This window comes from Rattus norvegicus, chromosome 17 (genome assembly GCF_021556685.1).
Source record: "Rattus norvegicus strain SHRSP/BbbUtx chromosome 17, alternate assembly SHRSP_T2T, whole genome shotgun sequence".
NCBI lineage: Eukaryota > Metazoa > Chordata > Mammalia > Rodentia > Muridae > Rattus > Rattus norvegicus.
Window position 1 is genome coordinate 1,593,396 of NC_141550.1, and position 24,521 is coordinate 1,617,916.

The following is a 24,521-nucleotide window of genomic DNA, read 5'->3' on the forward strand; positions in this document are numbered from 1 at the left end:
CATTCTCTCTCTCCTCTCCACTCAGTACTGATGGTTCATCAAGGCAAACTCTCCTCCCTTATTGGTATGCCACCGTGTGGTCTCTGAAAGCTACGTTGAGTTTTCCCTGAGGATAGCCTTTTAGAAAATCCAGTACGCTAAGTTCTCCCAAGGTAAGCATCTTACAGAGACAAATGAGTTCTTTGTATTTTGGGGGTCTGTCAGAGCATCCAGAGAGATCCTGTGCTGTAATGAAACCTGTAACATTTATATTTTTCCTTGTGAAACTTTAGAGATTTTATTTTTACCCTGATTCAAATCATAGGGTTCCTGCTCTTAAATATCTTCAGTCTCCTGATCAGCCTTCACTGTGGTGTCAGTTCCTCAGTGAAAACCCCCAAACCAAGACCTTTACCCATTCTAATGATCAAGGGCTGCTTTTTAAATCAATCTCAATCTCTCTCTCTCTCTCTCTCTCTCTCTCTCTCTCTCTCTCTCTCTCTGTGTGTGTGTGTGTGTGTGTGTGTGTGTGTGTGTGTGTGTGTGTGTGTGTAGGGGGGGGAGGGGAGAGAGAGAGAGAGAGAGAGAGAGAGAGAGAGAGAGAGAATATGAATGTGTGAGCATATGCTTGTGTGCAGATGCCGGAGCAGGACATTAGGTCTGATCCTCCATTGCTTTCTGACTTGAGAAAGGGTCTTTCACTGAACCGGAAGCTTTTCAGCTACCTGGGCAGGCTGGCCAGTAAGCTCCTGGTAACTTCCTGTCTCCACCTCAGTGCTGGGATTATAAATATGAGAAGCAGAGAACCATTTAGCTTTGTGTGTGGATGCTGGGAATTGGTTGTATTCAAAACTTTTCCTGGGAAGATGCAGCACACACATCTACCCACAGCCCACAGGAAACCTATGACAGAACAAAGTATGGATACCACCAAAGCCCAACATGGTGAACCAGCGGTTTTTATTGGGTTTACTTATGGGAGTATGGGTGAGGGGCTATTTACAGGAGCAGCAATGACTCAAAGACAGCTGCATTGTCAAAGCCTACCCCAACATTCATGAGAGCTCACAAAAGTGGGAACCTAGAGGACACTGCATACATAGCCTGCAGGCAGCTCAACAAGTTGGAGTGTCTCTGCTGGCTTCTGCTTCTTCCAGGTAGCTGGTCTGATCTTAGACTTCTTTGCAGCTCAGCTTGTCTGAAAGTCTTCTTGGCAGCCTGGTTGTGCTGGTCAGTTTCAGGGACTTTCTGTTTAAAGAGCTTCCTGTAGGATACAATGTTGCAGTCTTGGAAGAAACTGTTACACAACAAAATTTGAACTCTCTTCCTCAGGTTTTCAAAGTGACTGCTCTTACCTACTGAGTCATCTCCCTATTCCCCCACCCCTTTCTGTTTGTGGCAGGGGCATTCAAACCCAGAACCCCACAAAAAGAGTATTCTACCACTAAACTACACCTTTACCCACCCAGTAAAAGGTTTTTTTAGGCTAGGATCCTGCTATAGCTGTCTCTGCTGGGCCACTGTGGATGATGAGGATGGCTCTTCTTACTCCTTTTTCTTTTTCTTTTTTCTTAAATTTTTATTTATTTAATGTATATGAGTACAGTGTAGCTAGCTGTCTTCAGACTCACTAGACCAGGGCATCAGATACCATTACAGATGGTTGTGAACCACCATGTTGTTGGGAGTTGCACTCAGGACCTCTGGAAGAGCAGCCAGTACTCTTAATTTCTCTCAGCCATCTCTCCAGCCTGGGGATGGCTTTTCTAAGCAGAGTAATTAGAACCAATCCATAGCCAAGGTCATTCCCCCCAGACTCTGACTTAACTGTTTTCCTTTGCAGAGACCATTCTGCCTTACTTGAGAAATCCTTGCTGGTTGCTTTTAAGGTTTTCACATCCATGGAGGATATCAACATTCATTTTCTTTGCACAAAATGGTTCCCCCTAAATATGTAACATATTGTCAGAATATAGGTTAGAGGGGACATTGATGGTGTCCCTCATCCCTCCACTGCTTCTGTCTATGAGCAAGAATAGCTGCCTGTCAGACTTTCTGAGGAGCCCCTGTAGAAAGCTTGTATTGCTGTGGCAGCTCGTGCTACTTACACGCTTTTGAAGCTTAGCAGCTTAGGAGTCACTGCCCTCCAGAGATACCTAGGGTTTAATCTCTGTATCCTGCACCTGAGCTTTAAACATCACTGGAAATAAAAAACTAATAGGATTCAGCCCCCAGTATGACTGTCTTCATGGAAAAATCTCCTGGACTCTTTTTTGTTTTGTTTTGTTTTTTGTCTTGTTTTTGGAGACAAGCTATTTTTTCTTTGTTGCCCTGGTTATCCTGGAACTCACTCTGTAGACCAGGCTGGCCTCAAACTCAGATCCACCTGCTTCTACCTCCAGGCATGCATCACCACCACCTGGCTTTTATTCTTATTCTTATTCCTCCCAGCATTCCCTACATCTAGTTGGTTGGCAGTTCATACCTAGTGTGAGTATACCATTTCTGGAAGTCACCAGCCCCCCCCTAAGAAGAGCTTCCAACCCAGTTAAGATGAAGACCTTGTATCAAGCCTCCATTTGAATCTAATTGACTGGGAAACCTCACAGTGCTGGTCTGTAAAGAGAAGGGAATGTGTGTCCTAAATAGTGTTCCAGTCTCAGTGCCGGCAGGAACTTCCCACACTTATGTGCTCCTTCATAAGGAAGCCTTCAGAGTCCTGCACATGCGTTCGAGCTGTAGTTAACCTGTTTGGTGAAAATTAATGAGGTCCTTTTACAATCACCTGAGGAAAGGAGTTGGGGTATGTAGAAGACTTGGCTATTTTATGGCTTTGTAGACCTAACAGGGGACTCTTTATTGAAGGGCATCTCTCCTGGCTTGCTGTTTCACCTGGAACATAAACCCACACTTCCTTCAAAACGCCCTTTGTGAAGTGTCTCTTCGTTTTTAACTTTTGGTACCAGTGATGGCTAGGCTCCCATTCCTTACCCCAATCCATCTTCCTATTTCGTGAAGTTCTCAGAGGCTGCCTTTCGGGAGCTTTACTAGGAGGCTTTACTTTTTAAATGAATTTCTGATTATCTTGGCTATTTAACATTCTCCTTCAATTTTTCTTCTCAGAACAGGACTGCCCTTGGATGTCCTGTCGGCTTTGCCTAATAACAGCCCAATTTTGCAATTTTTACTAGGTCAGCAGGAGATTTGCCCAAGTGCTGCAGAACCTAGCCCTGTGTTTATTCTAGGTTATGGAGCGGCTTTTGAATTCGTACTTATTTATTCTACAGGCTATAATCACACACTGGAATTTCTTTCTGCTTAACTCTCCTTGACCTTGGCCGTTACTCACTAACACACCCCACGAGCTGCTCCTGGGGCTATTTGGAATGTGCCTATTAAAAACCTCAGGGGGACACATGTGAAATTTTTATTTCATTTTTTTAAAGGTGACACTTTGATAGACCTGGTCTACTTTATACACAGATTATATTAGTCAGTATTGTGGGATCTCCTAGACACATTCTACAAGGAAAATGATTGTTTTCGTTTTTTTGAGTAAAACATTCCAAGTCCTTTCTGTGCCTGGCTTTGTAGAGAGGTAGCTTAGTCAGGTTAGTAAGTCTGTACTGGTTTTACTCCAACCTGTGTAGCTTCTAATGGTGGGAGAGTCTACTGTCTGCTGCCCACCCTCTACTGTCTGCCAGCTCGGAAGCAGTAGAGTGGTAAGAGAATACTGTTCAGAATACCTTTATATAGGGTGCTGGAGAGACGCCCCAGTGGTTAAGAGCATGGTCCTGCTCTTCCAGAGGACCCAGGTTCTGTTCACAGTACCACATGCCAGCTCATAACTGTTTACGATCCCAGGGATCTGACGCCCTCTTCTGGACCCATAGGGCACTGTTGTGTGCACGATGCACGTACTTTTCCCGCAAACCCTCGTACACATAAATAATTTTTTAAAAGCGATCTTTGCTTACAAAGCAACAAGCTGACTAGGAAGCATGTTGGTGACATCTATTGTTTTTCTGCTCCAGGCTGCTGTGGTGGTGGTATTCAATTTTGCCATGGTTCTACTCATTTTCCCTGCAATTCTCAGCATGGATTTATACAGACGTGAGGACAGAAGATTGGATATTTTCTGCTGTTTCACAAGGTACATTTTCAGGTGCCTGGGGCCTTTAGTCTTTGGGTTAGGGTTAGAAAGACTGTTTAGAGAAACTTTCCAAAGGGAATGTAGCTAATAATAGGGTTTGGGTTAGTGTGATGGGGTTAGGTAAAGGTATTAGACAGAGGGCTCTGGGACACACGTGAGCCCCCACACTTTCCCCGTGCCACACCTGATTTTGCCCAGAAACATCTCCTAGAGATTCTGCTGCATGCGGTCATTTTTCTCCATCATAAACCTGTGTCTGTTCGTCAGTGGACTGTTTGGTGGGTGTTGGGAGCAGAGCAATGCTGAAAACTACTTGTTTAGAACACATGCAGGGTGATGGATTTTTGTCTTTAGTTCTTTTTGTTCTTTGGCATTGTGCTTTGAAGGGGTTTATGGTCATTTCAGGATCAGCTACTCCTTGTCCTTGGTTTGGGCTTGATTGTGTCTCCGTACAGAGCAGTTAGGTGATGCCTGCAGAGCTAAGTCAGTGATGTCAATGGGTAGCATTAGTCTTCAGCAGAAATGCAAGCCCTCTCTCCTCCATCTATACCCCAGGTGATGTCTGTGCCACACACTACAGTGCATTCATCTTTTGTCTTTCAGCCCCTGTGTCAGCCGGGTGATTCAAGTTGAACCGCAGGCCTACACAGAGCCTCATAGTAACACCCGGTACAGCCCCCCACCCCCGTACAGCAGCCACAGCTTCGCCCATGAAACCCACATCACCATGCAGTCCACCGTTCAGCTCCGCACAGAATATGACCCTCACACACACGTCTACTACACCACCGCCGAGCCGCGCTCTGAGATCTCTGTACAGCCTGTCACCATCACCCAGGACACCCTCAGCTGTCAGAGCCCTGAGAGCACCAGTTCCACCCGGGACCTGCTTTCTCAATTCTCTGACTCCAGCCTCCACTGCCTTGAGCCCCCCTGCACCAAGTGGACACTTTCTTCGTTTGCAGAGAAGCACTACGCTCCTTTCCTCTTGAGACCCAAAGCCAAGGTAACCCTCTGCCATGTGTGGCTTCCTGCCCTATCACCACGTGCATGCATGTGTGCTATGGGACAGGTCCGCCAGAGTCGGACTGCAAAGCCCAGGTTCCACGTAGCGGATATTAATACAAATCTAAACAAGCTCCTCGCTTTGTAAACAAGTTTCTTCTTCTTCGTGAGATCACGTAAAAAGAAGATTTAGTGTGGCTTTATGGTTTTCCCTCTGGGAGACTGACTACTTAATCTGCCATGCTCAGCTTGGGCTGTTAATGTAAAAAGGAATAAAGAAGTCAGTTGGTACCACCCGTCTGGGGAATGTTCTTCTGGGTCTCACCCAGCGCTCCTTTGTCTGTTACAGGTTGTGGTAATCCTTCTTTTCCTGGGCTTGCTGGGCGTCAGCCTTTATGGGACCACCCGAGTGAGAGACGGGCTGGACCTCACGGACATTGTCCCCCGGGAAACCAGAGAATATGACTTCATAGCTGCCCAGTTCAAGTACTTCTCTTTCTACAACATGTATATAGTCACCCAGAAAGCAGACTACCCAAATATCCAACACCTGCTTTACGACCTTCATAAGAGTTTCAGCAGTGTGAAGTATGTCATGCTGGAGGAGAACAAGCAACTTCCCCAAATGTGGCTGCATTACTTTAGAGACTGGCTCCAAGGTAGGGCTGTGGCAGGCGGCCTTTGCTCTACACATTTCTGTCCTTCTTGGCTCTTACTTCTGGGATTCCCTTCTGGCCACCATATGAAGGTGTGGCCTTGTAACGGAGCAGCATGGGTTTCATGGTTTCCCTGTATAGCCCCGGTTGTCCTAGAACTTATTCTGTAGACCACTCTAGCCTCAAACTCTCAGAGATCCTCCTGCCTCTGCCTTGCCTCCTGAGTGCTGGGATTACAGGCCAGCGCCACTGCACCCAGCTAGTTTTTTAAGATATACTGTGTGTGTGTGTGTGTGTGTGTGTGTGTGTTTTGCCTGTGTATATGTATGTATGTATGTGCATCACTTAAGTGCCTGGTGCCTGAGTTCAGAAGAAGGCATTGGATTCCTTGGGACTGGAAGTTTTAAGTATGGATGGTTGTGAACCAAACCCAGGTCCTCTGCAAGTGCTCGTAAATGCTGAGTGCCTCTCCAGTCTTGTTTTATATGAAGCCCACTTCCCTGGCAACCTCCCAGCTCTGGCTTTTTGTAACTATTTGAGCAAGAGCCTGTTAACTCATTTATGAACACACAGTGGGGAAAGATACTTGGAAAGAGGGAACCTGGGTGCTTCTGTTGCTGTTTTCCTCTGAGTGGCAGCTGGTTTGGTGGCCAAGTGAAATTAGAGTATTTGGGATTTCTGAGCTGCCTGCTAAATTACAGCCTATTGTAGCAGCGGATTTTGGTTCAGCCGTTGTGTGTTTCGACCATCTTTTAAATTTTTCACTCATACACTTTGGTTTCATAGCAAATTTGAGTGGAAGGTATAGAGATGGCTTGCTCTCCCCAGGCCTCCGTGTGTCAGCGTCCAACACTAAAATGACCCTGGACACCATTGACTTCCAAAGAGCTTCATACGGGCCACCCTCCCATTTGGCGATGAACTTAAAAATGCTTAGCTACACATCCTGTCGTTTCACGAAGGGGCAAATCCACACACACACACACACACACACACACACACACACATACATTTGTGTGTGTGCGCCATAGTATGCATATTGAGACCCAAAGACAACTTTCTTCTTTCCACCGTGTGGGTCCTGGAGATCGAACTCATCCGGTTTGGTGACAAGCACCTTTTACCATCCTAGACACATCTCTAGGAAATGTTAGTCAGCTGGGGGCGTGGGGGGAGGGAAAATGGTCTGTAACCTGTAATTACAAACTGACTGAATATGAATGGCGTTCATTGGTTCCCAAAACATCTGTTCATGTTGACATCCACAAATCACAGTAGGACAATCAGGACCATTATCCACACCATTCAAGCAAAATTGCTTTTATTGGAGCACCCACATGATTCTGACTCCAGGATCCGTTGACTTACATTAATCCCAGTGGCTGTCTTAATTTCCCACCTAATTAGGCTTGTTTTAAACACATATTTAAGTCCCCTCTTTTTGCCTTAAGTCAGTAAGTACTCTGTATATAAAACCCAGACAGCCAGTTTCCCTTTGAGTTTGCATTAGGAGATAAACAACTTGATTTGACAGGAATTGGTGTTGAGCGGTGACTAAAACTTTGCTCTTATAGGTGTACCAGGTACAACTTTGGGGAATGGTGGAGAAAGCATGACTTTAAAATGTTGGAATTCACTCAACATTTTATTTTCTTACTCTTGGTCCTCAAGGCATTGTTTTTTAAGTAGTGAATTAACAAAGAGCCAAACAATTGAGGGAGTCTCTGCTTTTCGACACCCCCCCCACCCTCCAGCATTGACCAAAGACATGCAAATAACTTGCCACAAATGACAAAGAAGTCTGCTGTGCTGAGTAGAGGAGAGTGTGCTTTCCTGTGTCTTCCTTCCCTTTGGTGAGGTAGGCCAAAGTTGGAAAGGGTAAGCAGAGGCAGTTTGAGGGACACCCTTTTAAAGACAATATTAGTCTATAGTTTCACCTCTTGTAAGACCCAAAACATTCAGATGTGTAGGTATCTGTATATTTGAGCTGCATTTTGGTTGCTAAGCAAACAGCGCCTAGCCAGACTGCTGTGCCCATGCATGCTAAAATGGTAGACTCCCATGCAGTCGTGGAACTGTGATGCCTTCAGGGTCCTACAAAGCACTGGTCACAGACACCAGGGCTTTTACCCTGCAGAGACATTATTTAGGCCTAGTCAGTGGTTACTTGGGTCTTTGAACATTCCTTCCAAATACTTGTGTGTAGTTTTGAAATCCGTTACACTGTGCCCTGATCTTTGTCAACACTCCAATAGTTACTTTGTACTAAAAAATACTTAATGGCTAATCTAGGCCCTTTTGAAAGTCAGTCCTGGGTTAGAACCCAGGACAGCACTCTCTCCTTGAGAAATAATATCCCGCACTCTCACAGGACATCCATGCTTCATGTAGATGGGGGTGTTCATTTTTTATTCATACTGAATTACATGAACGAAATACATCATCGTTTCACTTCTAGGAGCTTATATATTTGGGTAATTTCCTTAGCCTAGACTGGAAATAATTTTCCATGTAAAGTGTTTTTAGTGAGAGAACTGCAGCTGAAATGAAGGTTTTGCTGTAAACTGTTGGAATGTAAATGTCATCCAAGGGGCAAGCGTTTGGTGTCCAGTCTGTGGAAGTTGAGGTTTTCAGTGGTCAGTCAGAAAATACTGAAGTGACTGTTTACTGTTTGTGACTGTAGCAGTCCGAGCACATTGGGCCAGCATTATTGAAAATGCTTTCTTAATTGGTGGCAGGGCACACATGCAGATCCCTAGGTATTACAGAAGTCTCTGAATATACCTTGCAAATGTACTCTCAGTTACCTACTTTGACACCAGATGCTGCTGGTACCTGGGCTGCTAAGCTTCTGGTATTTTCCATGTGTTTTGCAATTACTTCTAACAGCACACTGTACTCAGAGTGGGTTTTCACAATGAGTAATACATGTGGAGTCCCGCTAGCTTTAGGCTGCCTGGGCTCAGAGCTTAGCTCTGACTGTCACCAGGCTTAGTCCTCTCATCTGTAAAATGGGAATGATAATTGTTCTCTCGGGAGGTTAGCAGCTGAAGGTAGGTGGACTGCCTGGAGTAACACTGAGCCAAGAGGACCACAAAAGTCTGAAGTAATAAAAGCTCTCCGGTCTCCTGGCTTGGAAAACAGACCAGGACTCTTGTAGGGGGTTGGGGGAGAAGTTGTCCTTCTCTGTTTATTTATTTTTTTCATAGTGGGGGTGTGGAAGAGCTTTAGGTCATAAAACATCTGCTGGAGCTGCCTTTCTGTGTGGATCTTACTGTGAATAGCAGTCTGAGACTAGAGAGTGTCACCTCAGTGGTCCCTCTACCCAGGGCCCATGGGTGACCCAGCCTACTAACTAAAAACAATGCCCACAGCATAAACAATGCTAGAGGGAGGCTTTTGTTACTTGGGCTGCTCCACCTCTTCCCTCTCCCTATTCCCAAACACCTGGCTGGGCTAAGCATTCACGGACTGTGTATTTTGTTGTTTAGTTTTTTTTTTTTGTTTGTTTTTTTTTGTTTTTTTTTTTTAGTTTTTGTAGCGCCCAAAGCCTGTTCTGAGATGGAGTAAAATGTATCTTTCTGAGTAGATGTGTCTAAGGCAGTGCTCTCCTGAGGAACTGGGACTTGGGGGGTCTACTTGGGAGGTGACTGGTGAGCAGCAAGGCTGGTGGGGGTGTGGGGGAGCATACCCCCCAGGCAGTGCTCAGCTCCAAGTCTGGGTCACCAGGGCCCTGTCTTCTCTTCCAGCATGCTTACCTCTTTACAGCTGTAGCCAAACTGTCAGGTCCATAATGATGGTTTTGATTACAGCGGCCAAGCCCAGCTGTGTGTGGTGAGCTGGTGGGCTCGCCCATCCCCCAAGCCCAGAAGGCTCCCTCTTTCCCGCCCAGGGCTTGCGGTTTGTCATCTGTTCTCACAGAGCCCCACAGAGCCTCCCTGTGTCTGCCTGCGGCTTCCTGTTCTCAAACAGATCCAAATTTCCCCTGTGAGGTATTTCCTTGTGCTCCCTCTCCTCCACACACCCCTCCACTTAAAAGGAAGGGTGGCAGTGAGGAAGAGAGCAGGAGGAGAGCGAAGAGGTGCTGGCTGTGATCTTTACACAGCCTGGCAGCAGATCCCACAGCTTGTATTAGCTGCACAAGTCAAACAGATGGATCGGATTGACAGAGCTGTGTTCCCAGGGGCAGCCAAGTTGGGAGCTTGAATGTGATTTTACTGCTTTGGGTAGATTTTTCTCGTCTTGGTGAGGAACTCCTGACATAGCTCCCTGTGTGGCATGAAATGGTTAATGTATATGGTATGTGTCCTTTTCCTCTTGCTTTCTCTTTCTTTTGCTGGAGTAGACAGGAAGTAGAAAGAGAGAGAGATCTGAGCCAGCCTGGCACTCTGAGAGGCAGGTGGATTTCTGTTCTGAGGTAGCCTGATCTACATAGTGAAGTTGAGGTGTAGGCCAGGCAGACCCCCCTTTCTCTCTCTCTCTCTCTCTCTCTCTCTCTCTCTCTCTCTCTCTCTCTCTCTTCTCTCTCTCTCTTTCTTTCTTTCTTTCTTTCTTTCCTTCTTTTGGAGAAGACAGGGTTTCTCTATATAGCCCTGGTTGTCCTGGGACTCACAGGTTGGTCTTGAACTCGCAGATCTTCCTGCCTTTCTGCTTCCTGAGTGCTGCAATTAAAGGCATGAACAGCCGTGTCCTCCTCTCCCTCTTTTTGTGTGTTTTCTTTAAAAGATTTATTTTTATTCGTGTGTATTATGTGCCCATAGAGGCAGGAAGAGACAGTTAACCTCTGGAGTTTGAGTTACAGACAGTCGTGTGCCCTCCAGAGTGGGTCCTGGGGTCTGAACTTGGATCCTCTGGAAGAACAGCCAGCTCTAAGCTGTCTGTCTTGTTCTTGGACTTTCCTTCCTTAGTTTAAGTAAAGCGTGTGTGTTTTATTCTCCCCTCTGAGCATCGATTGGTTAGCACCACAGTTCATTCACTAGCAGATCAGGAGTCCTTCTTTTAGTGAGAGAAAACTGCAGACAAGTCCCCTGCCCTGCCTGCTGTCCTCAGCCTAATCCCTCCAGACCAAGGCTGTGTTTTAATGTGTTGCACATGTTTCTGTTTGTAGGACTTCAGGATGCATTTGACAGTGACTGGGAAACCGGGAGGATCATGCCAAACAATTATAAAAATGGATCTGATGATGGGGTCCTCGCTTACAAACTCCTGGTGCAGACTGGCAGCCGAGACAAGCCCATCGACATTAGTCAGGTATTCGTCAGGTATTTGCCGTGTTTCAGGACACTGAACAGTTACGGCTGGTCAGCTGGCCTGTGGACGTTGGGCTGGCAGTGTGTAATCCCACCTTGTGTTCCATGAGGACCTGAAGTGATAGGAGATGGTAGGAAGAAGCCCGGGCTGGCTGTGAGTCTTCTCATCCCAGCCATGTGACCTCAAGCTAGCCAGAAGGCTTCCCTTTCCCTGCCTGTCAAGTGAGGGGACAGGTGTTGCCCCTAACACAATTAGCAATGAGCAAAATACAGTGCTGACTTTCCCCAGTGATGGGAAGCGCAGACCCATACTGGACTAATACTGAAACGTGTATTATATGAAAATACATTAGTACAATGGTCTCAGTTATATTCAGAGATGGGACAGAGAATTTGCTGGGGAGTAATTATTTGAACAGAGGTGGGTGGTTTAAAAGATAAGAGAAGTCCCTAGAGTGGTTGAGGATGCATTTGTTATTTAGTGCTTTCTGAGGCCAACTTGGCCCCAACAGTAGATGCTAAATATAGACAGCTTGCTGCTCCTGAATATTAGCAAACGGGAGCACACATAGAAGCAAGCATCCTCCCCATGCTGCTCACCCCACAGTGTGATGGAAGCTGTCCTTTTTGATGGCATTCTGTATTTGAAGTACTCGGACTCTAGCGTATCCCTTTTGGTTTCCTCGGGCATGTTCAGGGGTGCTTTTGTGCCCCGGATTCGGGGGTGAGACCCAGGCCTCTTTGCCCTTGATAGTTTACTTTCTATACCTTTAGGCAGAAAACACCTCGTTAATGACCTTCTTGTCAGCTCTGCATATTATCCCCTCTCTTTTGCGGAGCACTAAAGGTGACAGATTTACAAAGTGCATTGTTCAGAGTCATTGTGGGGTGCGAAGTTTGGTGCATGCTTTATAGTGGCGTGCAATGAGCTGTTGGGCCTGACAAGGGCACTCTGCCTGCCTGAGAGGATAGCAGGGAAGGACTGAATTGGAGTTAGGGATCAGGAAGCCTATGGGACGCCTGCAGTGGGGGCCAGGCACTATCATTTCCTCTCTTGGGAGAAAGAAGAACACGCTGCATGCGTAGAGGCCAGGAGCTGTTCTATGTAATTCCAGAGACAGTCTGAGGACCTACAGTTGTTAGAGATCCCGTGGATTAATTGAATCCAGATCTCTGCCGTCTACTTTCTTCTCCCCCCCCACCCCCCCCAAGTCTCTTCCACACTCTGTTCCCCCACTCTTTTCTCTGTGAACTCCTGTCACTGGCATTCGTTAAGAAAGACCAAACGTTGGAAGGAGGCCTGGGTCTAAAGTAAACAGGAAATTTTTTTGATGTATCTACCATATATATAATCCACGCTGTGTCTCGCCGTGTCTTTGACCCAAGCAAAGCCCACAAGACCTACTGTAGAGGGAGCAGATGTGGCCACTGAATCTGACCAGGGTGCAGAAGTGATGTTCCTCAGAAGGACTCTGGCTTTGCGTCTTTGTCTTTCCCATTCTGGCAATGGGCTTTTTTTTTTTTTTTTTTTTTTTGAATGCACAGGTCATCAGAGGCTGTGTTAGCAAAATTTATACAGATGTTGTTTTATTTTATAGCTCCCTCCATTTACTGGGTGGTATTTCCTTCAGTGTTAACAACAGAGGTTAACTGCACACAGACGTGGATAGGGATGCTTGCCAGGTTTCCCCCCTGCCCCTCCTATAAATATGTTTTTCCAGATTGTTCATTCCCCGCCTTGGCTGCAGACAGTCTTTTTTAGCATTCAGATTTAATTGGTTCAGCCAATTCCTGGGCCATCTGCGGAACCGTGTGTTTGCTGTAAACACACTGGTGACTGCATCCCCCAATAAGTGTATTTTGAAAGACATCAAAGGTATTCTTGTGGGACTGGGGCACTGTGGAGGCATGGGTATTCTGTTTGTCGGGAATGTGGGTACAAAGCAGCGCTCTCCCGGCAGCAGTGTGTTTACCCCCACAGTCCGCTCTGAATGACCTCTGTTCTTCCCGTTTTTTTGTAGTTGACTAAACAGCGTCTGGTGGACGCAGATGGCATCATTAATCCGAGCGCTTTCTACATCTACCTGACCGCTTGGGTCAGCAATGACCCTGTAGCTTACGCTGCCTCCCAGGCCAACATCCGGCCTCACAGACCAGAGTGGGTGCACGACAAAGCTGACTACATGCCAGAGACCAGGCTGAGAAGTAAGTAGCGCTCCTGTTCGGAGAGACTGGGAGCTCTCAGGGGCTCCTTCAGTCACCGCCTGGAGCTCAGCAAAAGCCTCATCCGTTGACACTACCCAGGGTTCAAAAGTGTAAATAGAACAATATATTTCTCCTAGTTTAAGACTCTGGGAGACGGATGAGGATGTGTAATGGAATACAGCCCTGCACTCTCACATTGAGAAGCGAGCCTTTCCAACCTCCTTTTGTAGCTTTAACTCCAGGCATCTCTCCCGGTGCCAGCTGTTCTGTGTGAAAGCTGAGGACGCCTCCACGTTGAGTGTTATTTTACTATTGCCGAGTTTTATCGCTGGGGATTGCGTGTTTACCTTAACTCTGTCAACTGCGGTGTCAAAGGGATTTTTGGCACGTTGGGTCATTTCTATAAGCCACCAAGCACCTGCGCTCTCTCAGAGCTGTTTAAACCGGAGAGGAAAAGTCTGTATACATCAGTGCTCCCCTCTTCCCTCCACCTCTAAGCCTGGGGTTTGAAAGGTGGCTCTGTGTGGATTTAATTTGCATTTATGTTAGAGATGTTAGTAGCAGCATATGCCTTGGATATTGGGCCAAGAGAAGACATGAGAAAGAAGACGACGGGTCCTTTTTGCAAACAGGGCAGGCAGCAGTCTGAACTCCCCTGTACCTAAACCCCAGAGCCTGGTGGCAAGCAGCCAAGGCTTGTCTTAATGAAAATTTATAGTTGAGATTATAATAGGGCAAATCATGTTTAGCAAGTCAACTGAATGACCCCAAAGGGTGTGGAACACACAAGGGCAGTAACTAAACGCTTGTTGTGTGAGGATTTCTTCCCTTGTTGCTGAAGACTTAGCATTGCATTAGAGAAGTAGAGGTTTAAGTCGCTGGGTCACGAAAGGACAAGAAAGTGTAGTATTTTTTTTTTCCTGCAAGGCCTGACTCTGGAATTATTTGGGTCTTATAAATGGTCAAGAAGAGAGCAGATTGATGTAGGAACAAAAAAAGTATTTTCGACTTTTAAGTCTTAGAGCGTTTAGACCTCACAAATGGTGGTTGCTTCTGGGATAATAAAATCAAAGCCTTTTAAAAAAAAGAAAGAAAGAAAGAGCAGATCATAGAGGCCTTCCGCTGCCCACCCAACTCCTACCCCCCCCCCCCCGCCACTACCAAATAAAAATCAAAGGGTTGATTATAGGCTGGAGAGATGGCTCAATGGGTAACGAGCTTGCCGCACAAGCATGAAGACTGGATTTGAATTTCCAGAACCCACATGAAGCTGGGTGTGGTAGCGTATTGGTAATCCTAGTGCCCGTGGCAAGAGGAGAAAGGGGAATGGGAAACGTTCCGGGGAATGCCAGAGCCAGCCAGCCCTGAATGTGCAGCAGCAAACAGCAAGAGACTTTTCCCAAGGAAGTTAGGGAAAGATCAGCATCTAAGATTAACTTCTGACCTCCGCTTGTGTGCCCATCCGTGCACACGCGCACACAAACAAATGTTGAGAGATTTTTTTTAAACCAACTGTGAATGTTGCAAAGGCCCAGAGTCTTTTATTGTTTGTTCTTTTCGTTGGTAGAAAGGTAATGGGTAGACCTTTGGGAAGTTCTCTTTACTTCATATCCAGTGTCTGTGGGGTTGGGATGAGGAGGATCTTCACCGAGGTCCCTCACTTACCTGACGTCTCCTCTCTCCAGTCCCAGCAGCAGAGCCCATAGAGTACGCTCAGTTCCCTTTCTACCTCAACGGCCTACGGGACACCTCAGACTTTGTGGAAGCCATAGAAAAAGTGAGAGTCATCTGTAACAACTACACGAGTCTGGGGCTGTCCAGCTACCCCAATGGCTACCCCTTCCTGTTCTGGGAGCAGTACATCAGCCTGCGTCACTGGCTGCTGCTAGCCATCAGCGTGGTGCTGGCCTGCACATTTCTAGTGTGCGCAGTCTTCCTCCTGAACCCCTGGACGGCCGGGATCATTGTGAGTTTATTACAAGGGTCTTTATGGAAGTCAGATTCCTTTCAGCACAGCTCTTGCTGCAGCCGGGAAGTTTTGTTTATGTCTGGGCTTTTGGGGGAGGAGGGTATGGATTGCATCATCCGTAAGACATTTATTCTACTTGAGGTGGTGAGGTTCACGGGGAAGGTAGATCCTCGAATGCCAGGATCTGTGTCCCTCTCACACTGCATTAAAAAAGTGCACGGTGTGTGTGTGTGTGTGTGTGTGTGTGTAAGCACACTACATGGGAGCACTAGAAATTTATTAAGTTAAAAATAACCAAAATATAAATAATTTTCTAATTCTAAAGTCCTCATCCCAGAAAGTTCTTATGTGTATAATGCAGAAGCATAGAGAAGTTTGTACAGAAGTTAGTACAGGACGCGGGAGGATGACATTTGGGCTTTCGTGTACTGGGTATACTGTATCTCCTAGGGGAAATAGTAAACTGCCACTCAAAGCCAGTTTGGGGCAACTTTTGTCCAAATCACCCTCAGATTTGAAGCAAATACGTGTAGAGTCTGAAATCCTGGCATTGCTTTTAAGCTCCACAAACTGTCTGTCGTATAGCCTTTAAAATGCCAGAATTATAAAAAACAGGTTTCATTTCTGTGCCAAGTCTGGGCAGCAGGTACATTAAAGGTAAATGTTTAGTCTGCAAACGTCTTTGCAGCACTTAAGCTGTGGATGGCGTCCATCTTTGCACCGTTTCTCCCGACCTCTGCCACCACCTGCCGTCCTATCCCCATGCAGGAAAGACCATTTTCTTTTATTTCGCCATGTGGTGAGAGTGAAGGAGATTCACCACCAAAGCCTTCTGGGCGATGGACCAGTTTTCTCCTTGGCACAAGAAACTCCAAAGTCTACCTTGTTGGTAGATTTCCTCACCATTCCCCCACACGTTTTTCTAAGACGAAAGGTTCCTCGAAGCCTTTGGTTAAACCTGAGGATCTGCTTCGTGGCTCCCCATCTCTCCAGAGCACAGAGGCCCTGTCACTTACACATGACCACCAGTGGCCTAGCCCACTCTCAAGTCTCCAATCAAAGCACAACGTCTTTACCTATAAAAACCTTTACTCAACCTACCCTATCAGCTTTCTTTAGGCTGCAACCTTTAACAATGAAAGTCACTGCAGTATGGAACCCAGGGAGTTAAAGGACTCTTTCTGATACTTAAAGTTCAAAAACTTTGTTATGAACCACGGCTGTCCTAGGTAGTAGCTCCAGGACTCAGGTGTACCAGAGTCGCCCTGAGGCCTGAGACAGGTATATTAAAGCACTATAGTATTTATATGTAACCTTGCACATCCTCCTGTACACTCTGGATTATCTCTAGTAAGGTATAATACTCACCACAGTGTAAATGCTCTGTGGCTGATGGAGTAATAACAGGGGGAAAGTTGTGCTCCGTGATAGAACAGTTCTCCATAGATGGCTCCAGTCCCTTTACTTTTCTTTTTCTAGGATAGGAATATTAGAAAACTAATTTGCAAAGATTACTTGCTAAAGTGGTAGATGGCTCGGCCATTAAAATGCTTGCTGCACAAAGCTGCATGAATGTGGCATTAGGTGTGGTGCAGTGAGACTTGGGAGTTAGAAACAGGAGGATACCTGGCCAGCCAGCCTAACCAGTGAGCTTCAGCCTCAGTGAGAACCTTCCTTAACAACAAGGAAGTGTCTGAAAACACCTAGGCTTAACTTCTAGTACGTGTGCATGCATGTAGGCACACATGCCCAGTACACACACACATCCATGCATACTCACAGGTGAATACATGCATGTGTGTGGCTGCATGCACCCATACACACTCATACACACCCATACACACACACCCATACATTTACGCTCACACACTCACACATGCATGCGCACAGACGTGCATCTGTGCACACAGGTGATCACATACAAATGCTAAACTTTGCCCTCAGAAACACCTTTTTTGGCCTTATTTAGCCTGACAGTAAGTTGTCCAAACATCTCTATTCACACAGAAAATTTAAGTGTAAGGCAAGTTGTCCAGGGGTAAAGGAAGTCAGTACTTTACATAGTATTTAGGTGACAGGTGTATTGTCGTCATCGTCCCCCCACATTGGGACTTTGGATTTATTTGTACTGTTTGTCACTCTAGCATGCCATGAGCTGACTTACTGTGTGCTCCCCCCTTCAAGGTCATGGTCCTGGCTTTGATGACCGTTGAGCTCTTCGGCATGATGGGCCTCATTGGGATCAAGCTGAGTGCTGTGCCGGTGGTCATCCTGATTGCGTCTGTTGGCATTGGAGTAGAATTCACCGTCCACGTGGCTTTGGTATAGGAGATCCTTCGGGGAAATTGGCTCAACACTGACAGGGCAGAGGAATCTGTGTCTCTCATTTTCCCAAGGAGGTCTAAAGTGTTTCTGATGAGAGGTTCGGGAATAAGAAAGACCTCATGCCGCACACTGTAGTGTGTCAGAGAAGCCTGCAAGGCCCTCTGCACAGTGGTGTTGGTTTGTGACTAGTAGCACTCAGTCCCTAACTTGTCACCATTGTCCAAGGACATTCTATGTGCTTAGACAAACATCCACACTGTTTTAAATACCGTCATAAAGGGAGGATAAAGCAAGACCTCCCTCAGAGGCTTGGTGGGGAGAGCATAATTGAGGGTGAGGTAGCTGGCAGACACAGAAATACCCTCAGGCTTGTGAATGAAAGCTCGGGTGCACAGCCCTGAAGAGCCTGCTCTTCCACCTCAGCCCACCCAGCTCTGTAGACCTCCCAGCTTCTGCGTGCATCCGTGGCAGCAGAAAACGAGAACCAGGGTTGGTTTCACCAGGACATTGAGCCCTCTCTCTTTACACACTGCCTTGTTGTTGGAAGAAATTAACCAGAAAGAGAGCCTAGAATCCAAAAGATGGGCTGGTTGTTGTACACAGTGATGGGAAAACTACTTAAAAGCCTTGTAGTCAATTTCTGCCTGCAGATGTCCTCACAGTGTTAACAGGCATCAGATAAATAGTATTGCCTGAATAAATAATAGTGTTTGGAGTACCCAAGTCGGGGAAACCCAGCTCTGGGCCTAAACTGAGGGTTCTATCATTGATTTTTCCAGCGTTGCGCTTTTTAAGTATGGTTTGTGCCTTCTGTAGCCTCTCAGAGCTGTCATCGCTCTCACAGGCTGTGGACATGGATGTGCAGAAGGAACATGTTTTGAAGTTATTAGTGTAAGGTGATGATTTAGGAACGGCATCTTGGAATGGCCCGTGTGTGTGTGTGTGAATTGCACACGTGTGTGTCTGCATAGGTTTTGGAGAAGAAGTTGGAGGCATCATCTTAGCATCTCTGCCCGAGCTGAGGCTAGAGTGTCAGCTCATTTGATAGAGGCTTAACTACCACAGGCTCACAACCACCTGCTACTCCAGCTCCAGTGGGTCTAAGGTCCTCTTATCTCCTCTGTGTGCCCCAGGCAGGCACGTGGTGAACAAACATATGTGAATACATACAGACACAACACCTACACACACTCTTTATTTTCAGAAGACCTGATGAGCAATGTTTTATCATGACATTAAAAAGTCACGTCATCCTTTTGACCATATTGTTACATTTTGGATTTTTTGTTTGTTTGTTTGTTTTCCCTTATCAATAGAGTAGTGTCTTTGAGATGACTCCGCCCACCTACAGAAATTTAAGAATTACTTAACTTGTAGTGTAGGGGGTATAGGTACGGTAGCAATGTGCTTTCCTAGCCTGCAGGATGCCCTGGGCTCTATCCTCAGAACCACATAAAACCAGGCATAGCAGTGCACACCTGCAAACCTCGGCCTTCCAGAAGTGGAACAAGGAGCTGCAGGCTCAAGTTCATTCTTGTGCAGTAGTCAGTTTGAGGACAGTCTGAGGTACATGAGAAAAATCAACAAAACCCAAGTACAGACACAGCTCAGCACTTTACTACGTCTAGAACGTGACCGTCTCGATTTTTCCTTTGCTCAGGCCTTTCTGACAGCCATTGGGGACAAGAACCACAGGGCTATGCTCGCCCTGGAGCACATGTTCGCTCCTGTTCTGGACGGTGCTGTGTCCACTCTGCTGGGTGTACTGATGCTTGCGGGATCCGAATTTGACTTCATTGTCAGGTAAGCAGAAATGGAAGAGGAGGCTTGATACAGAAAATTATTAATTGTCTTTGTGGCTTATTCCTTCCCTGTCTGGTAGGGGATGAATCTCAGCCTGTCTCTTACAGGCATCCTGGTCTAGCAGTATCTTGGGTTAGAGTAGGGACAATTCCACAACTTAAAAGAGCATGTGGTGGCCAGCCCACGTGTTGAAATCCCAGTTGCAAACATCTATCGAGGGATGACTGTGACTTCCAGTAATTAATAACGTTCAGCTTTGGCTCCCCTTCCTTCAGAACCGTGGAGGGGATGGGGATGTAAGCTCACTGGGGTGCTAGGAGTGCGTGAAGCCTTGGGTTCCATTTTCTAGATGTATAAAACAGGTGCAGGTGGCTCAGCTCCCTCCATAGTCCCAATCCTTGGCTAGAGTTTGAGGTTAGCCAGGAATACACAAGACTCCCGCCTTAAAGCAAAAGTAGAAAGAAAACCTAGTCTGCCTTTAACATGGTCACCTAGCTCTGCGTGCACGTGGGAAATGAGGACAGTGTGCCCAGATTTTGTGTTTAGGTCTCTTATGAGGTTTCGTAAGTGCCGAACACCTGACTGCAGGGTCAAACTTAGAGACTGTAAGCTTGGCCTGTGTACTCCTTCCTCTTTGCATCACAAGGCAGGATTTGGTCCCTTTGGGTAAGATGCTGACTTTGCAAAGTAAAGGACAATGGGTTTTCATTTTGGAAAGACTCTTAACTGCCCAAGAAAGAAATAACTTTAAAGCAATATTTTCTTCACTGGGTGGCTACTGGATTAAAACCATGATCCACCGGAGAGGGAAAACCAATGTCTAAAGATACCAGAATGTCTTTAGAGTAAGAGGCTGTGTAGAGTGCTCCAGGTCTGGAGAGATGACCTAATCCAGCTGTTCTTGGAAGCATTGTTTAGTTTTTCTTTTATCAGTACTCTTTGAAACAGGATTGGCTGTGTGCTTCCCTGGCTGGTCTACAACTCCTGTACCTTCTGTCTGCTCTTCAGACTACATTTTAGGAAAAACAGTAGCGTGTATTAAAAGCAGGAAAATGTGAGGAAGACAAGAAAATGCTTTTTAAGGGGTCGGGTGTTTTGGGTTTTGTTTGTTTGTTTATGAAACAGGTCCCATGTAGCCCAGGCTTGCCTCAAACTCCCGTAGCAGAGAATGGCTTTGAATTGCTGATTGGCCTGCCTCAGCCTCCGAAGTGCTAAAATTATAAGCATGTGCTGCCACATGGCTCTAATCGAGCTTTACCCGTGTATACACACAGGCTACCCAAGTAGGGGAAGTTCACAGTTTCAAATAAAAAAAAAGGGAGGGGGGTTTACCTGGAAGTGTTAGCTGAATGCATGGGACAAGAGAATTCAGTCCCCACTACCAGAGGAGGGAAAAGAAAGGGCCTGAGTTCATTGACCAGTCTTGAGGCATAGCCCCTTGGGCAGCCAAGCTTCTGGCAGGTCAGTCTTTCTGAATGAGGGTAGAGTAGGCAGAGATTGACTCTGTTTCAATGTAAACTACCACTCCTATATAGTATGCTCCCTCACCATCTGGAACTGTTAAAGTACAGATTGACAGAGGCCTTTGCAGACAGATGGCTCCCAGGTGAGCCCGAGCATGCTGGTATTCACACAGCCTATTGGTAATTTGGTGAACTGATGAGAAGTTTCTCATTTGCCAAATATCATTGCGATAGTTGCTCTAATCTAGGTCCTGGTTTGGGAGTGTTGACTTGGTGGTTGTTTCTGCTGCACACTCTTACACAGATACTAGCTTTGTCTTACCTGGTGTAAATGCCCAATGCCAAATGAGACTGATTCGGTATGGTCTCTTGGCTCTGCCAACACAAAGGCAATGCCGGCCTCACAAGTGCCGTTTTTGTGATTACTGGCGAGTAGCGTGGAACCCGTCTCTCCTATGTGTCTCATGGTCTGCAGGGATTGGGAGATACAAGTCTCCACGGGCAGTTCAAAGCCAAGAGAAAGTTGGGTGTTGCTGAGACCTTGCAGGTCAAGTCAGCTGAGATGATGGTGAGCTGCTTTACAAAGGATACTAAGGAGCACAGCCTTTCCCCTCCTCCTGTCCTAGCTGGGCCTGCTCGTTCCCTCCCTGGGATATCAGGGTTTCTGTTTCAAGCACTTAGAAGGGCTTCCCGTTTTCTAAAATAGGATGGATAAAGCCCTCACCAGAGTCAAATAAATGAGCAGACACTGTATACATGAAGCCGTCAGAAATCTAATTGGTCTGTTTATGTTGCAGCTAGATGGATAGGATGCAAATGTCTTAATGCCTGCTGCTGATAGATGCCTGCACCAAAAGTTCCACAGTTTACGTTAGAGCGAGACGTTGGCGGCTTGGGTTTTTAACTAATGCAACTCAGCAGGTTTTAGTGTTTACAATAGCTCTAAGGTATTTGTATTTTTATAGGGATCCTCTCTCCTTTCATCTGATGTCAAAACATACGTAGACATGGCGTTGCAGGGTAGCTGTTCAGTTTTATGATCCAGGGGACCATTAACAGATAGAAATCTAGCCTTCCCTCTTTCCTTTCCAGAACATCCTATACCCCAGCCCCCAGCCCCAACCTTTCCATCAAAGTCCTAGAAATCATTAGTTCCAGAAAAGCATCCTTGCGTGGAGTGCACACCCTCCAGCTGTGCAGAGTGCTGACCAGAGGCGGGCCCTGGCTGACAGGTTTACCTTGGTATTCTTGAAGGATCCCAGACCTTTTAGCCCTCAATGGTGGGAACGCAGAACTCGCCGTTCACTCTCCCTCTTCGACCGTGGTGCTTCAGCCTTTATGTTTGAATTGGCTGACGCAAAACAAGAGTATTCAAAGATGCTAAATTGTTCAACAAAAGATTGGCCCGCAGAGCAGCCCTGCCATTGTGGAGCGCCCTCGCCCTGTACAATGCCCTGGCTCTCACAGAATGGGCAGCGTTTTTCTTTGCAGAAAGCTGGTTCCTGTGTTCTAAAAAAAAAGGTTGCAATTGGAGCTATTTGGTAAAACTGGAACCCAGAGAAACTCTAGGCAGAACGTTGTGCTTAATGAAAGCCCAGGGAAAGCCTTACCTGATGCACTGGAGACCTAATTAGAGATTCTGCTGTAAGAGGCAGGGGTATTTCACAGTGGATTAACTGCCTGCAGAAGCAGGCTGCTTTTCCTCCTGGGCCAAATTGTTTAAATTCTACACCCTCCACTTCATTGGTTTGCTTCTGCCGGGGTTTCGAGAGGGGCCCCTCCCTCGGTATTGTGTCTGTGCTTTCAGATTGCCCAGCCGTTCAGCACGCATTCCATATTTCTGTGTTGGGTCTAACACGTTCGTGAATAACAACATCATGGGGAGGAGATTGCAGCAAATTAACAATTTTTTTTTCCCCCTCCACGAGCTAACACTGTAGGGTGTGGAATGTAGTCCTCAGAGTCGTAAGGATGAAAAGGAGCAAAATCCCAAACTAACCTTGTGCCGAGTTTGAACTGGGGTTTCCTAGCTGACTTCTCAGCGGAATGGGTTTGTTGAGCGAAGTGGTGCGAAGTAACCTTTGGGTGCCTAGGGGGTGGAGTGCTTTCCTTCCACACTGACAGGTCCCAAATCCCTTTTGTCTTCCAGATACTTCTTTGCCGTCCTGGCCATCCTCACCGTCTTGGGAGTTCTCAACGGACTGGTTCTGCTGCCTGTACTCTTATCCTTCTTCGGACCATGTCCTGAGGTCAGTGATTGCTCCCTGATTGCCAGCGCCACCCCTGATTTAGAGATTCAGGTGCTGGCCCTATTCACAGATGGTCTGGGCTTTTCAATAAACATCCATTAACAGCGACTGTTTTTGTTTCACACCAACCGATGGGTAGCTTCTATCTTGAGGATGTGTAAAAAGGAAGGTTTTCTACAACAGACAACTGTTAATAAGACAAGATAGATAAAAGATACTGTCCGCCTTTCTGGTGTTGAAAGTTGGAGGAATATTTTTGTGCCCGAATCTTGAGCGTCTTCCAGATAGCAGGGAAAAGGGAAGTAGATACAGTATAATGTGTGGGGTTCCCTTATGAGGTCACAGAGGCCGGCAAATAATCCTAGGCTTTGAACTTCAAAAGTGACCAGCGGGTAAACAAACGTAACACTTTTAATTGGAAACCTCCTTAAACAGGTGTCTCCAGCCAACGGCCTAAACCGGCTGCCCACTCCTTCGCCTGAGCCGCCCCCAAGCGTCGTCCGGTTTGCCGTGCCTCCTGGTCACACGAACAATGGGTCTGATTCCTCCGACTCCGAGTACAGCTCTCAGACCACGGTGTCTGGCATCAGTGAGGAGCTCAGGCACTATGAAGCACAGCAGGGCACCGGAGGTCCTGCCCACCAAGTGATTGTGGAAGCCACAGAAAACCCCGTCTTTGCCCGGTCCACTGTAAGTCACCTGGGGGACTGGGGAAGATTCATTTGTCCTGTGGCAGTGGGCCAGGAGATTCAGGGGAGGCCCTTGCCTGCTCTGAGCAGCAGCAGATCTTGTAGACAGATGGGGTGTAAGGAAAAAAGTACACACACCAGGTCAAATCACCAGAAACTGCCTGCGTGCCATTCTTGGTAAACTGTAACGTGCTTCCTTTTATTCTTGTGGACTGAAACAGGGCAGTTCCAGCATTGTTACAGGGAGGCATAGTTTAGTGCCGAAGTGCTTGCCTAGCATTCTGAAAGCCCTGGGGCTCATCCCCAGCCCTGCCCTTAAGCAGAGTGGACTCAGCTTTAGGACCTTTATCTCCTTCCTCCTTTCTTGTCCCTACACACTGTCTGTCATTTCGGAACAACCCATGAGGACGTGTAACAAACAGCGGTGTACCACCACAAGAAGCATTTATTATTTTTTTCCCTGCTCTTGTCTCTAGTGCCTTTAAATGGCCTTGCCACAAAGTTGTTTTAATTAGTATCTAAGGCTTTCCCGTAGCTTTGTGGCTTCAAGCTCTTTTTGTTGTAGATGGCTGGAGATCCATTGAAAGTACTCAGAGGCATCCTGAGTACTTAATTCCAGAAGGTAGTGAGGAATCTATCTGCAGGCTCTTCCTTACCCACACCAGCCCACCCCCCACCCCCGCTCACCCCCGCTCACCCCCATCTTGAAGAGTTAAGGAAGGCTCCAAGGCTCCTATTGCTTGCCTGAGGCCCCCCACCCACCATGTTTACAGGAA

The 24,521-nt window shown here is 46.7% G+C and overlaps 1 protein-coding gene across 5 annotated transcripts in view; it reads left to right on the top strand.

The window, feature by feature from the left end:
- The window catches only part of Ptch1 (patched 1), a 65,027-nt gene that overhangs the window by 36,237 nt on the left and 4,269 nt on the right, over positions 1-24,521 (top strand). For 4 of the 5 annotated variants that reach the window (NM_001389256.1, NM_053566.3, XM_087591633.1 and 1 more), the window contains 10 exons: positions 4,014-4,132; positions 4,736-5,138; positions 5,487-5,796; positions 10,901-11,043; positions 13,064-13,247; positions 14,933-15,213; positions 17,401-17,538; positions 19,202-19,344; positions 22,957-23,056; positions 23,492-23,746. In NM_001389256.1, coding sequence (NP_001376185.1) covers positions 4,014-4,132; positions 4,736-5,138; positions 5,487-5,796; positions 10,901-11,043; positions 13,064-13,247; positions 14,933-15,213; positions 17,401-17,538; positions 19,202-19,344; positions 22,957-23,056; positions 23,492-23,746 — 2,076 coding nt within the window. Of the gene's footprint in view, positions 1-25; positions 153-4,013; positions 4,133-4,735; positions 5,139-5,486; positions 5,797-10,900; positions 11,044-13,063; positions 13,248-14,932; positions 15,214-17,400; positions 17,539-19,201; positions 19,345-22,956; positions 23,057-23,491; positions 23,747-24,521 lie in introns of those variants that run through there. The other variant, XM_087591634.1, reaches the window with a different exon arrangement.